The 15,253-nt window shown below is 41.4% G+C and overlaps 1 protein-coding gene, 1 long non-coding RNA gene and 1 other non-coding gene across 4 annotated transcripts in view; 1 reads left to right on the top strand and 2 right to left on the bottom strand.

Annotated features, from left to right (window-relative positions):
- LOC119940771 (solute carrier family 22 member 16-like) overlaps nt 1–14,108 on the top strand; it is a 113,830-nt gene extending 99,722 nt beyond the window's left edge. The window contains exons 11-15 of one of the 2 annotated variants that reach the window (XM_038761080.1): nt 728–904; nt 3,262–3,370; nt 4,016–4,069; nt 4,499–4,675; nt 12,517–14,108. In XM_038761080.1, coding sequence (XP_038617008.1) covers nt 728–904; nt 3,262–3,370; nt 4,016–4,069; nt 4,499–4,675; nt 12,517–13,084 — 1,085 coding nt within the window. In that variant the 3' untranslated portion in view covers nt 13,085–14,108. The remainder of the gene's footprint in view (nt 1–727; nt 905–3,261; nt 3,371–4,015; nt 4,070–4,498; nt 4,676–12,516) is intronic. The other variant, XM_038761081.1, reaches the window with a different exon arrangement.
- Nucleotides 1–14,788, bottom strand: part of LOC119940772 — a 38,375-nt gene extending 23,587 nt beyond the window's left edge. The window contains exon 1 of the long non-coding RNA XR_005455044.1: nt 14,727–14,788. This is a non-coding gene — a long non-coding RNA (uncharacterized LOC119940772). The remainder of the gene's footprint in view (nt 1–14,726) is intronic.
- LOC119941116 lies at nt 4,080–4,217 on the bottom strand. Its single transcript, XR_005455144.1, has one exon. It is a non-coding gene; the product is annotated as a small nucleolar RNA SNORA7 (small nucleolar RNA).
- Nucleotides 14,789–15,253: the final 465 nt, after the last annotated feature.

A 15,253-nucleotide genomic window follows, 5' to 3' on the forward strand; every position in this document is an offset into this window, starting at 1 on the left:
TGGGTAGGGAATGTGTCTATCATTATATTGTACTCTCCCAATCACTTAGTACAGTCCTTTGTGCACAGTAAGTGCTCAATAACTGTGAATTAATGAGGTGTGTGTACATGTGGGTGTGTGGTGGGGTTGGGTGGGGGGACAGCAGTAGAGCTCCCTGACCTTTGCTTGAATGCATGCGTGGTTGAAAGGTGAGTCAAGTTGAACCTTTTAAATGTTGTTTCTGAGGGTGGAGAAGCACAAAAACCATGTAAAAAATAAAATTAAGATAGTTGTCACACTTGTACAGAGGGAGATGGGGTGGTGACTCCCAGTAGTCTTGGCAGCTATTTTGGTAAGGAGGTCTGATAACAAGCACCATCTTTGGAGGGTCAGAGCCCTGCCATATGCTGCTCCAAAGTAACCACTTACCTTGTTTATCAGCTGAATCAGCTGCCAAGATGAAAGTTTCTGCCTTCTCTCTCTCCCTACTTGGGATCCCCAGTTCCTCCAGGTCTTGCTAGCCTTGCAGTTGCCTTTCATTTAGGCAGTGTTCTCAGCCAAGACTGATTAAGAGGTGAAACTGTGAAATACATACTGTATACTCTTCTCCAGCAAATATACAAAAAGGAATATTTAGGAAATCATGTTGACTTTTAAAAGTAAATGGATCACTTTTCAGGACAAAAATCCCTATTGCTCAGAGAGAGCTGTAAAGGATGGCACTAATCCACCTTTCTTACCCTCTCAGGTCAGATGGCTACAATAAAGATTGGTGTTGTTGGCGCAGGCTTGATTGGGCTGTCCACAGCTGTCTGCATTTCAGAATCCATTCCAAAATGTTCAGTTGCTGTTATTGCGGACAGATTTACCCCTGACACCACTAGCGATGTGGCAGCTGGAATGCTTATTCCTCATGCCTATCCAGGTAAGTGATGTGTAAACTGGAGCTGTCTTAATGATTACAAAAGAAAAAATAACTGTAGGATTGCAGGGAACATCTGCAAGTGGGCTGATCTTTGGGAGCTTAATGCATCAGGAAGAATTCCCCCATTTACTGTAGACCCCAGGAATATCCACTGGGGTAAAATATTTTTTTTAACATGGGCTTCAAATATGTTCTTAATCAATGAATAATCCTTCTTTATATCTGAGATAATGATGCCAAGAAACCCAACGAAAAAACATTTCTCACACTAAGGTTTAAAATGAACTTAGAATAGCATGAAATGACAAACATTTGGTCATATAAATTTATATATTGAATCCACATTAAAGAATACAACAGTGCCAGTGATTTTTATCTCGTACTGGTGCATGTATTATATGATAAATGATATATTTGAAAGTTAAATCTACAATTTGGGGGTGGGGTTAAATCTATACCCATTAATATGGGCTTAAGCAGAATCTGTTTCTATATTCTGAAATCAACTTTTTAGTATTTATTTTCTCCAAGGCAAAGATGACCCTCCCAATGAATACTTGAGGCCTGTTTCAAAAATCATGGTTAAAGGGAGTTGGTTACACAATTGCCTGAGTTCAAATACAGCAGGGCTACCACAGGATCAAAATAAGTCGTTTATGGTTTTTAGTAATAATAATAATAATGTATTTTTAAGTGCTTTCTATGTGTCAAACCCTGTACTAAGCACTGGAGTAGATACAAAGTAATCAGATCAGACACAATCCCTATCCCATATGGGGCTCACAGTCTAAGGGGGAGGGAGAACAAGTATTAAATCCCCATTTTACAGATGATGAAATTGAGACTCAGAGAAGTCAAATGAATTACCCAGTGTCGCATAACAGGCAAGAGGTAGAATTGGGATTAGAACCAAGGCCCCCGACACACAGGCCCATGCTCTTACCTCTAAAAATAAATAGTGATGGCATTTGTTAAGTGCTTACTACATGCCAAGCACTGTTCTAAGCACTGGGGTAGATACTAGGTAATCAGGTTGTCCCATGTGGGCTCACAGTCTTAATCCCCATTTTACAGATGAAGTAACTGAAGCACAGAGAAGTCAAGTGACTTGCCCAAAGTCACACAGCTGATTGGTGGCAGAACCCGGATTAGAACCCACAACCTCTGACTCCCAAGCCTGGGCTCTTTCCACTAAGCCACACTGCTTCTCTAATGATTCCACAATCATAAAAATTTTAACAACTAGAGTGGTCAAAATTACATAATTGTCTAAGCATATGAATAGAAATTCATTCATTCAATCATATTTATTGAGCACTTATTGTGTGCAGAGCACTGTACTAAGTGCTTGGGAAGTACAAGTTAGCAACATACAGAGATGGTCCCTACCCAACATTGGGCTCACAGTCTAGAATGGGGAGACAGACAACAAAACAAAACATGTAGACAGGTATTAAGTCATCAGAATACATAGAAATAAAGCAAGATGCACATCATTAACAAAATAAATAGAATAGTAAATATGTACAAGTAAAATAAATAGAGTAATGCATCTGTACAGACATATATACAGGTGCTGTGGGAAGGGAAGGAGGTAGAGTTGGGGGGATGGGAAGGAGGAGAGGAAAAAGGGGACTCAGTCTGGGAAGGCCTCCTGGAGGAGGTGAGCTCCCAGTAGGGCTTTGAAGGGAGGAAGAGAGCTAGCTTGGCGGATGTGCGGAGGGAGGGCATTCTAGGCCAGGGGGAGGACGTGGGCCGGGGGTTGGTGGCGGGACAGGCGAGAACGAGGTACAGTGAGGAGGTTAGTGGCAGAGGAGTGGAGGGTGTGGGCTGGGCTGTAGAAGGAGAGAAGGGAGGTGAGGTAGGAGTGGGTGAGGGGATGGAGAGCCTTGAAGCCGAGAGTGAGGAGTTTTTGCTTGATGCATAGGTTGACTGGCAGCCACTGGAGATTTTTGAGGAGGGGAGTAGCATGCCCAGAGCGTTTCTCCACAAAGCTGATCCAGTCAGCAGCGTGAAGAAATCCGAGGATGGGTTAGTTTGGTTTATATGGCTTAGGGTGCTGGGAAATTAATCAGGGAAAGCTTTTCGAAGGAGATAGGATTCTAAGATGGGTTGAAATGTGGGTGAACTGTTATTATGACAATGTCCAGAGATGAGTGAGTCCCAGTTTAGAAGCAAAGGTCCACCTGCTCCTCATTAGACCTACTCTGGTATACAATGGTGCACAACATTTTATTTTAGGGAAAGTAAAATGCTTCCTTTTCCATTTTCTGATTGTCTTAGGGGCCTGGTTTGAGGTGTTCTCATTGTGTGCATTTTTTTCTTTTGTTTCTCCATTGTTTCCTCGATAATTACAGGCATTCCAATTTCCCGACAGAAGCAGTGGTTTAGAGAGACTTTTAACTACCTGTTGGCAATCAGTAATTCATCAGAAGCTGCAGATGCTGGTATTCGTTTGATATCTGGGTGAGAGGAATTTGAAATGTTACTGTTTAAGGCTTAAATTAATAAATACACAGGGTTGAGGGTTTGAGAGGCAAGGATAATGGTGTATTCAGCTGTGATGGGAAAGTGAGGTGGAGGAGAGGATTTGGAGGGGAAGATGAGTTCAGTTTTAAATATACTGAGTTTTGCCAGCAAGACATCTAAGTGGAGGTGTTTTGAAGCAGGGAAGAACTAGGAGAGAATTGGGTAAGAAAAACTAAAGTTAGATAGCATTTCCACATGAAGAGAATGGTCCCTCATATTGAAGGCAGCCTAGAGCTTGAGGAATATTAGGACAAAAAAGGAAGTCATTAGTGACAATGGAAAGTGTAGTCTCAGTGGAGTTAAGGTGGTGGAAAATGGATTGTAGGCCAAGAAGGAAGTTGGAGGAGGGAAAGTGGAGGCAGCAGATGTATAGATCCACTTTAGATCTACCAAAAGTCTCAGGAACACACATTTTGAGTAGTATCTTGTCATGCCATCAAGTTGTGTCCAACTTATAGCGATGCCATGGACACATCTCTCCCAGAATGCCCCACCTCCATCTGCAGCCATTCTGGTAGTGTATCCATAGAGTTTTCTTGGTAAAAATACAGAAGTGGTTTACCATTGCCTCCTTCCTTGCAGTAAACTTGAGTTTCTGCCCGTGACTCTCTCTTATACTGCTGTTACCCGGCACAGGTGAGTTTTGACTTGTAGCAGATTGCCTTCCACTTGGTAGCCACTGCCCAAGCTAGTAATGGAATGGATATGCCTCTGCTTGATTCTCCCTCCCATAGTCGAGAGTGGTAGAGTACTGGAAACTCTCCAAGTGCCACCCTGAGAGGGGATTGAGGAGTGTAGATGACAGGAAAGAAACTGGGAAGGCCAAGTGAGTAAAGGAAAAAGGCTTACCTGATCAATAGTTAACAGGAACAGGAAGATTTCTAGACTTTTTGCAAATAACATTTAGCCCGAGGAGTACTTACATTCCACATGAAGCAACTTAGTTAACTGTTTTTCAATTTTCTGTAACTTGAGGCTCTTGGGAAGTGTTATAACAAAAATTCTTTGAAAAAGTCAAAATGCAATTAAAGCAAATTTCTTTCATGAACATGTAATGCCTTTAAGGTGGCAGATATTTAGAAGTCTCCCCACCGAAGAGATGCCATTCTGGGCAGATATTGTTTTGGGATTTCACAAGATGACCGAAGCTGAGCTGACAAAATTTCCACACCACGTATTTGGTCAGGGTTTCACGACCCTGAAGTGTGACAGCCTCTTCTATCTGCCATGGCTGATGAAAAGGTTGGTTCCTTGCTGCTTTCTTCCCTTTCAATCTCTATTGTCTTCCAGAGTGAATGGTTGCTGTTATTCCTCTTCCTGATTTAACTGAAATTTGTTGGGTGGCTGTGATTTACAAATCCCAGGGAGAAAGACAATAGTTACCTATAAAGCTAGCTTTTTAAAGCTTCTTGGAGCTGTGGGACCTTTCTAGTGTACTTCCACAGTAATCCATTCCCTAGCATAGAATACCATACAATTTAAATGCCTATGCCATTAGTTTTTGTTTGTTTGTTTTTGATTTAGAAGAAACCACTAGAGATTCCTGGTAGAATCCTGTGGTTTATTGAACAGAGTTGAAACCCATCCATTACTCTTCCAGAGAATCTTATTCTTGATTGGCCATATTTTCTTTCTTGATTTCAGAACATTCAAGGGCATGGATTTTATCCACAAAATGGCTTGGCTTCAGTGAATGTGAATTATGAAAGTCTTTTTAGTCTTAGTGAATGTAACAATAAATGCTATTGATTGATTGTTTTATTTTGGATTTCAGGGGGGAGGTTGCATTACAGAAATTATTTATTTTGATTAATTTACAATATTCCTTTGGGCTAGTGATTCATATGATTATTGTCATTTTTATATATTGTGATTGGTGGATAATTTTTTTTTGCTCTGAATAAGTACTCCTAAACTGGATACAGTTCCAAATTGTGAGATCGTCTGGGCTTGGCTAAATTGGGTCCAAAATATCTTCAGTATACTTTCTAGCCTAATTTTCGGAATTTTTTAATAAAGAATATTATATATAGTTCCTCCCTATATTTCACGGAATCTTCCTCTAGCTCAGTTTGGGAAATGCAAGGCTGGTAAAGTTGAAAAAATTAATCAAACTTTCCTCAACTTCAAAGAGTTGGGGTGAGTTCACTTCCATTATGGGCATATTCAGGCACATTAGGTTCAATTATAGGTGGCACTCCAGGGGGCAAGAGGAATTATTATGCATCCAAGAAGCAGCATGGCTTAGTGGAAAGATTCTCTACTTCACTTTGCTGCCCAGATTATCTTTCTACAGAAATGCTCTGGGCATGTCACTCCCCTCCTCAAAAATCTCCAGTGGTTGCCTATCAACCTTCCCATGAAGCAAAAATTCCTCACTCTTGGCTTCAAAGCTCCCCATCCCTTGCCCCCTCCTACTTCACCTCCCTTCTCTCCTTCTACAGCCCAGCCTGCACACTCTGCTCCTTTGCCGCTAGCCTCCTCACTGTGCCTTGTTCTCGCCTGTCCTGCCGTCGACCCCTGGCCCACATCCTACCTCTGGCCTGAAATGCCCTCTCTCCTCACATCTCTCTGCCAAACTAGCTGTCTTCCCTGCTTCAAAGCCCTATTCATTCATTCATTCATTCAGTCATATTTATTGAGTGCTTACTTTGTGCAGAGCACTGTACTAAGCGCTTGGGAAGTCCAAGTTGGCAGCATATAGAGACGGTCCCTACCCAACAGCGGGCTCACCTCCTCCAGGAGGCCTTCCCAGGCTGACACCCCCATTTCCTCTGCTCCTCCTCCCCTCCCCATCACCCCTACTCCCTCTCTCTGCTCTACTCCCTTCCCCGCCCCACAGCACTCATGTATATTTGTACATATGTATTACTCTATTTTATTAATGATGTGTATATATCTATAATTCTGTTTTATCTATTTTGATGTACTGATGCCTGTCTATTTGTTTTGTTTGGTTGTCTGTCTCCCCCTTCTAGACTGTGAGCCCATTGTTGGGTAGGGATTGTCTCTATCTGTTGCCAAATTGTACTTTCCAAGCACTTAGTACAGTGCTCTGCACACAGTAAGTGCTCAATAAATATGATTGAATAAAAGAGCATGGGCTTGGAAGTCAGAGGGAGTGGGTTCTAATCCCAGCTCTGCCACTGTCTGCTGTGTGACCTTGACCTTGGGCAAGTCACTTAACTTCTGTGTGCCTCAAGTACCTCATCTGTAAAATGGGATTAAAAGTGTGAACCCCATGTGGGACAACCTGATTACCCTGTATCTACCCCAGTGCTTAGAGCAGTGCTTGACAAATACCATTATTATTATTATTATTATTATTTGTTAAGGATTTACTATGTGTTCTAAGCACTGGGGTAGATACAAGTTAATCAGGTTGGACAGTCTGTATCCCCCGAGGCTTACAGTCCAAGTAGGAAGGAGAACACATATTTAATCCCCATTCTTTACCGTTGAGAAAATTGAGGTCCAGAGAAGTTGTGATGTTTCCAAGGTCACACCAGGATTAGAATCCAGGTCCTCTGGCTTCCAGGCTCATGCTCTTTCCTTTAGGCAATGCTGCTTCTCTGCCATTGTTTCCCATGTTGGATTTATCTGATGAGGGGAGGGGGGCAAAGGCTCTCTCCCCATTCTTAACCATCCACCCTTCTAACTCTTGATCTATTCTGGGAGGTATCACAGGGTTGAGATGAGAGTAGAGGGTAGAGGTAGTTTAAAGACCACCAAGCTGAAGTTCCAGGCCACTTTCTGGCTTAAGTGCCTTCCCCTCACTCAAACAATTTAGTAGCATCATTAGGCACCCAAGTGGATCAGAGGTAAGGTGGGTGGATGGTTCACCCTCCTGGGGTGCCAGCCCTATGAGGGCAAAAATAGCATCACAACAACAACAATGGGTCCCTTGCCTCCATCTCCTTTTCCTCCTCTTTTCTTTTCCTCCCCTCCCCCATCACCTTCTCCTCTACCCTTCCACCCTCTTCCCCTTCCTCTTCTCTTCCCTCTCCTGCCTCCAGCTCCCTTTCTCTAGCACTTCAAACTCCCTTTTGTCCCCCACCTCCGTTCCCTTTTCTACCCTTTAATAGTAATGACAACTATAGTACTTTTTAAGAATATGAGAAGCTGCATAGCCTAATGATTAGAGCAAGGGTCTGGAAGTCAGAAGGACTTAGGTTCTAATCCTGAATCTGCCACATGTCTGCTCTATGACCTTGGGCAAATCACTTAACTTCTCTGTGCTTTAGTTACCTCATCTGTTAAACGGGGATTAAGACTGTGAACTCCACAGGGACTGTGTCCAACCTGATTAACTTGTATCTACCTAAGCACTCAGTACAGTGCCTGGCACATAGTAAGCATTTAACAATTTCTTTTTAATTTACTATGTGCCAAGCACGGTACTAAACACTGGAAAAGTTACACTGTAATCAAGTTGGGTACAATGCTCATCCCACACAAGACTCACAGTCTAAATGGAAGAGAGAACAGGTATGGAATCCCCATTTTACAGATGAGGAAACTGAGGCAGAGAGAAGTAAAGTGACTTATTCCAGGTCATACAGCTGGCAAGTGGCAGAACTGGAATTAGAACCCAGGTCTTCTGACCCCGGGTCCGGGCTCTTTCCAATAGGCCACACTGCACCTTCACCTTTATTTCCCTCTTCTTTTCTGTCTTTTTCTCAAAGCCCCCTAGGTGCTCCACCCCATGATACCTCATACCAAGTTTGTCGCTGTGCTCAAGAAGAAAAGTTGTCACGTTTGCCTTAAATCATCCCTAACCTTTAGCAGAAAAATTAATTTTCTACACTGTCAGTAAATGATACTCTGTTGACTTCTTAGAACTAAAGGCAGTTCGTTATATAAGCAGATATCTTGAAATATGTAGAAGTATGCCCTTCATAGTAATTGTACCCAACTCTTTCAGCCACTCAGTCATTAATATTAATTAACCACCCACAGAGTAGGTAGAATACTTAGGCATTTAAAGGTTTATTTGAAATGATATATATGATCCTTGCTTACAGTCAGACAATCATTGGTATTTATTGAGAGCTTACTGTGTGCGGAGCTCTGTACTAACTTATTGAAAGAGTACAGCAGAGTAGGGAAATGCTTTTCCTGCCCACAACAAGTTCACATTTCCTCCTGCTTTCAAGATATCTCTATTTGGATGTCCTCCCATCACCTCAAACATAATATATCTAAAACATAACATTATCTTCCCACCCAAACCCTGTCCTCTCCCTGATTTTCTCCTCACAGTAGATGGCACCACCAACCTTCCTGTCTTACACCCCATAACCTTGGTGTTATCCTTTAATCCTCTCTCTAATTCAACCCACATATTCAATCCATCACTAAATCCTGCTGGTTAGACCTTCACAACATTATTAAAATCTGCCCTTTCCTCTCCATCCAAACTGCTATCATGTTAATCCAGTCACTAATCCTATCCTGCCTTGATAATTGTATCAGCCTCCTTGCTGACCTCCCTGACTCCTGTCTCTCCCCACTCTAGTCCATTCTTCACTCTGCTGCCAGGATCATTTTTCTACAGAAATGTTCAGGCCATGTTTTCCCACTCCTCAAGAAACTCTAGTGGTTGCCCATCCACCTCCATATTACACAGCAACTCCCCACCATTGGCTTTAAAGCACTCAATCACTTTGCCTCCTCCTACCTCACCACACTACTCTCTTATTACAACCCAGCCCATCCACCTCTATCCTCTAATTCTAACCTTCTCACTGTAGCTTGATCTCATCTATCTCAAAACCGATATCTCGCCCACGTCCTGCCTCTGGCCTGGACTGTCTTCCCTCCTCATATCTGGCAGACAATTACTCTCCCCTACGTCAAAGCCTTATTGAAGGCACATTTCCTCCAAGAAGACTTCCTTGTCTAAACCCTTCTTTCTTCTTTTCCCATTCCTTTCTGTTTTGCCCTGACTTGCTTCCTTTATTCTTCCCCTCCTCCCAGCCCCACCACACTTGTTTAGTTTACTTATTTATATTAATGTCTGTCTCCCCCTCTAGACTGTAAGCTTGTTGTGGGTAGAGAATGTGTCTGTTTATTGTTATATTGTACTCTCCCAAGCACTTTGTACAGTGCTCTGCAAAGAATAAGTGCTCAACAAATAGGATTGACTGACTTACTTCACAGTCTGGGTTGAGAGGGTGGAGTGTCACAGTCTAGAATGGGACTTTCCAGGAAAGACTTGCTAGACTTTCTTGCTAGACTGTGATCAGTTTTAAAAATATGGGGCTTTAGAAGGTCCTATTGTATCCCCAATGCAGCACCCCAGAAACAAATTCCTGTGGTAGCAGAGAAAAGATGAGCTATTCAATCACTAGTTTTTTGTTGTGCTCAATAGCCAACTACAGAAATTTCCTCTAACCTTTCTTTCACACAGAGTTAGCCTTCAGTCTAAACCAAAAACCTGAGAGCTATAAAACAGTCATTGCACACAGAAAGAACTAAACCCCAAGAAAACACCTTTTCCAGGAAGTTTGCATTATTTCTGCAAAGATTAGGCTCTTACATTCATAAGCCCTTATTTTAGGACATTACCTGGATGAAATAAACATAGATGAACTTGTTTAATAATTTCTTACTCCATTTATTTATTTATTTTACTTGTACATATTCATTCATTCATTCAATCGTATTTATTGAGCGCTTACTGTGTGCAGAGCACTGTACTAAGCACTTGGGAAGTACAAGTTGGCAACATATAGAGACAGTCCCTACCCAACAGCGGGCTTACAGTCTAGAAGGGGGAGACAGAGAACAAAATAAAACATTTTAACAAAATAAAATAAATAGAATAAATATGTACAAATAAAATAAATAAATAAATAGAGTAATAAATATGTACAAACATATATACATATATACAGGTGCTGTGGGGAGGGGAAGGAGGTAAGGCGGGAGGGGCATAACTATTCTATTTATTTTATTTTGTTCTCTGTCTCCCCCTTCTAGACTGTGAGCCCGCTGTTGGGTAGGGACCATCTCTATAAGTTGCCAACTTGTACTTCCCAAGCACTTAGTACAGTGCTCTGCACACAGTAAGCGCTCAATAAATATGATTGATTGATTGATTGATTGATACATTTGAATATTATACTAGGACACAATAAAGTTCTAGGATTCGTTAAGTAATATTGACCCCTGCTTTCCATTTTAAGTTTATTCTCATTTATTAAGCTCACACCCTCTTGTGTTTTTTTTTTAATATGTAGGATAATTTAAACTGAAACCAGTGGTGCATTCTGTAGTGATTATAATTTATTCTTAATGATAGCTTCAGTTAGAACATTTTCTTGGAAGAGCTTTTTGCCCTAGCTCAAGTAAGATTGATTTCTCTTGTTAACTACCCCAAACTCCTTCAGGACTGAGCATCTTAATAGTGTTCTATTTTTCCCTCATGTTGTGCCCCCCATACAAATAAATTGTAATTAAATGATAATGTATCAGATTAATATGCTGTACGATTTCTCTGGCATTCAAAATGTCTTGGACACTATAGAATATTTAACAAGCCATAATGCAAATGATTTCCTTAGCTATTTGCCTTGAAAATGTGTTTACCTTATCTGTTCAAAGTTCATGAAAACACATATGAGGTATTTATTCACAGGGATTATAGTTAGAGTTGGAATTGAATCTAAGAATATTTTTAATGGTATTTGTTAAGTGCTTACTATATGCAAGGTACTATACTAAGTGCTGGGTGGATACAAGCAAATCTATTTGGACACAGTCCCTGTCCCACATGAGGCTCACAGTCTTAATCCCTATTTTATAGAAGAGGTAATTGAGGCACAGAGAAGTGAAGTGGCTTGCCCAAGACAAACAGCAGACAAGTGGTGGAGCCAGGTTTAGAACCCATGATAATCTGACCCCCAGGCCCATGCTCTAGCCACTATGCCATGCTGCTTCTTCATATATATTGGGAAAATGAGATGTATCATATTGGATCAGATGTTTCCCAGTATCTTGCCTCTGATAAGGGATCAAAGATTGTCCTGGGGTATGGCTACCCCACTTGACATTGTCAAGGTTTTGGCTATACCGTTTATTATTGTTAACATTTCCTTAATAAATCAATCATTGACATTTACTGACTCGTATTCTGAGTGCTAGACACTGTACTAAGCTCTTGGGGGAGTACAGTTAAATTAAGGCACATATTCAGTTCCCTTGAGGGACTAACAATCTGACAGGGAAAACAGACAAAGATGATTTGCGGAGGGTGAAAACTGGAGGAATACCACATATAAATCAGGAAGCAATGTAAACACAGCAGGACAAAAGAGCTGAACAAATCATAATGTATAAATAATATAAAAGTTAAAAAGTATATGTGCATGATGTACAGTTTTTGTGTCTAATAACTCATTATGAACCTTTCAATCATTAATCTGTATAAATACTTTTTGAAACAATGATACTCTTGATTAAAACACCTTCAGGTGGTTCAAATTCCATATGTTTACTCACAGGCTTGGGAATATGTTTTTCTTTTTGTTGGTTTTAAATTTACCATCTTTCAATGGGTACCCTGATCCTAGTGAGGGGAGTTGGTTACCAACAATTTAATACACATTCTGTTCATATCCTTTATGATTTTCTAAACTACAAATTGTGTCTTAAATTTTGCATACTGGACTCCTAATCTATTTTCATATAGAAGCTGCTCCATCCCACTAATCATCATCTGTAGTTCTTCATTTCAAAAGTTCTTCCAAAGAGGAAGAGACCAGACCTGCATATATTCTTTGAGGTGCAATCATACCTTGTTTCGTAGAGTGGAAAAATTTTGAGAAGTGTAGGGACTTACTTTGTTTTTAAACTCTTTCTCTTTTTTTTCAAATAATGTAGATTCAAATATTCTTCATGTTCAAAAGATCTTTCTACACTTTGCTTGGATCTGCAGGAGCACCTTTAAATAACTTCTTTCCTTTTGAGGTCACTGCCTTATTTTTATGCTCCTATCTATTAGTTTTCACTTGGAATGTATTGTATTTGAAGACGTTACAAGCTGACTAACATGATTCATTATCTTTCATTCTTTGTAGGTTGACAGGAAATGGAGGCCAAATACACGTCAAGCGAATAGAAAATCTGTGGGAATTGTGTGACACGTATGATATTGTGGTCAACTGTTCAGGCATTGGAAGCAGAGAACTCATGAGTGATTTGACAGTATTCCCTGTGAGAGGTCAAGTGCTCAAAATGCAGGCCCCCTGGATTAGTCATTTCATTCGAGATGGGGATGGGCTGACCTATATCTACCCAGGAATGCATGATGTAACACTAGGGGGAACCCGGCAGAAAGATGACTGGAGGCTATACCCAGATCCAGAAAATAGCAAAGATATTCTTGCCAGATGTTGTGTTCTTGAACCCTCACTTCGTAGAGCCTGGGGCATGAAGGAGAGAGTTGGTTTGAGGCCAGGAAGGCCAGAAATGCGACTGCAGAGAGATATTCTGTCCCAAGATGGACAGCAGCTGCCTGTGGTCCATAACTATGGTCACAGTGGGGGTGGTTTTTCAGTGCACCGGGGCACCGCTATTGAGGCAGCTCAGCTGGTGAGAGACTGCATTGCTGAACTGAATGGCCTCTCCAGCAAGGCCAAGCTCTAGAATGCATCAGTTCACCAATAATATTTATTGGGTGCCTACTGTGTGCAGAGAGCAAAGCTAAGATTTTGGGAAGGACAACTGAAACAAAGGTGAAGAATGCAAAGGTGAAAATGATTGTCAGCAACATAGGTGGAAAATGAGACTTGCAAATAGACATCAGAAGCAAAATATTTTAGCCGGGATATAAAATACCCCAACTTTATTAATATCACAGTGATTGATAACTCAAATAACAGGACATCAGTAGTTTGAGAAAGGGCAATAATAAGGTTTTCAGCAATAAATACCTCTAGACTGTAAGCTCCTTGGGGTCAGGGAACATGTCTGTCAAATCCATTACACTGTACCCTCCTAAGTGTTTAGTACAGTGCTTTGTACACAGTAAGTGCTCAATAAATGCAATTGTTTGATAAATTTGATTTTTAAAATAAAATTTCATTTTTTCAGGCCCTAGAACAGTAAGCCAATGATTACAGCAGCTGCACACTGTAGTGTTTGCTATAATTCTGCTGGAATTTGAAATCAATGAAAAACACTGAGTAAGTTATATGTACTCAGCCCTGTCTTGCTTGCTTGCTGTCCCCCTCCTTGCCATTCACCAGCCTGGGCATACTCTTGGGGTTCATCCATGGGGTTGCTCGGCTTTTTGTTTGGAAAAGCAAAGGGATCAGGAAAGGAGGGACAAGGGTTCGGGTGCCTGTGTGTGTGGGCACAGGTGTGTTCGCAGATGGACAGGGGCATGTGTATTCGTGTGAGTTTATGGTTCACAGATGTGTGTGTATAAGTGGGTTCATACATGTTAGCATGTACTAATGGATGTGTGTTTTTGCAGATCTAGTAGCTTGTTGGCAGAGGAAGAGTGTGTCTCTGTCCCATGTCTTTCAGATTCCCTGTTGTACCGTACTCTCCCAAGCACTCAGTACAGTGCTTTGCATACCATAAGTGCTCAATAAATGCCATTGACTGATTGATGTGGACTGATTCCAGCTCCTTTTCCTACAGTAAACCTTTATTGAATCCCCAATGAGTCCTGAGGTCTTCATAAACGGGGAGGGGAAGCCAAACCTTATTCCAGGCCTCTTGGTCTCCTGAAGCTAGCTTTTTCCCTGTTTTGGGAATAGTCAGAGGGAGCACCAGTTTCCTGATTTATCAAGGTTTCAGCAAGAAGGTTTGTCAAGATTTCTGAGCTAGAAAAACACTCAGTTTAGCCGTAATCCTGAATGAGACTGAACAGTCATAGTTTGGGGATTTTAATCTCACTTCCTGAAAGGTCTAAGGTGGAATCCATTAACTGGAGGGTTGAAAACATCAGGCATGAACTCCCCAAAATGTTCCCCTCACCTTCCCAGCTACTTTGTGCCTCATTTCAACTCTTTTTTTCCCATTCTGGATGCCTCTCTAGAGGAGATCTACCACCTGCTTTCATAATCTACCCCTTCCACCTGAACCTCCAACCCCATTCTTCACACCTAATGAAACACATCCACCCATTCTTCTTCCCTTTCTGACCACCTTCTTCAACTCTTCACTCTCTGGTGGCTCCTTCCCCTATGCTTTCAAATATTCCTGTATCTCCACTATTATTTTAAACACCCTTTTCATCCTACTGCACCATCCACCAACCACCCCATTTCCCTCTTACCATTCCTGTCCAAGCTCATTGAATGGATTGTTTAAACTTGCAGCTCCCACTTCCTCTCCTCCAACTCCCTTTTGACCCTCTAAAATCTGGTTTCCATCTTCCTCACTTCACTGAATCCTCTCCTCCTGGTCATCAATGACCTCACAATTTACTACTCTATTCCATCATAATCCTTCTTGACCCCTCAGTTGTCTGCATTGTAGACCACCCCTTTCTGCTGGAAACATTACCTAGCCTTGGCTTCTCTGGTAAACTCCTCTCCTGGTTCTACTCCTGGCTCTCTGGACACTCTTTCTATTTCTATTTTGCTGAATCTTCCTCAAACTCCAATTTTCTAATTGTGAGTGTCTCTGAAGAATCACTTTCTCCTGAGGTGAGTCCTTATGCTTCAATTACCATTTCTTCATTGATCATTTGTAAATCTATTCATTATTCAATCGTATTTATTGAATACTTACCGTGTGCAGAACACTGTACTAAGCACTTGGGAAGTACAAATCGGCAACATTTAGAGATGGTACCTACCC

The sequence above is a fragment of the Tachyglossus aculeatus genome, chromosome 19 (assembly GCF_015852505.1).
Source record: "Tachyglossus aculeatus isolate mTacAcu1 chromosome 19, mTacAcu1.pri, whole genome shotgun sequence".
In the NCBI taxonomy this organism is placed as follows: Eukaryota; Metazoa; Chordata; class Mammalia; order Monotremata; family Tachyglossidae; genus Tachyglossus; species Tachyglossus aculeatus.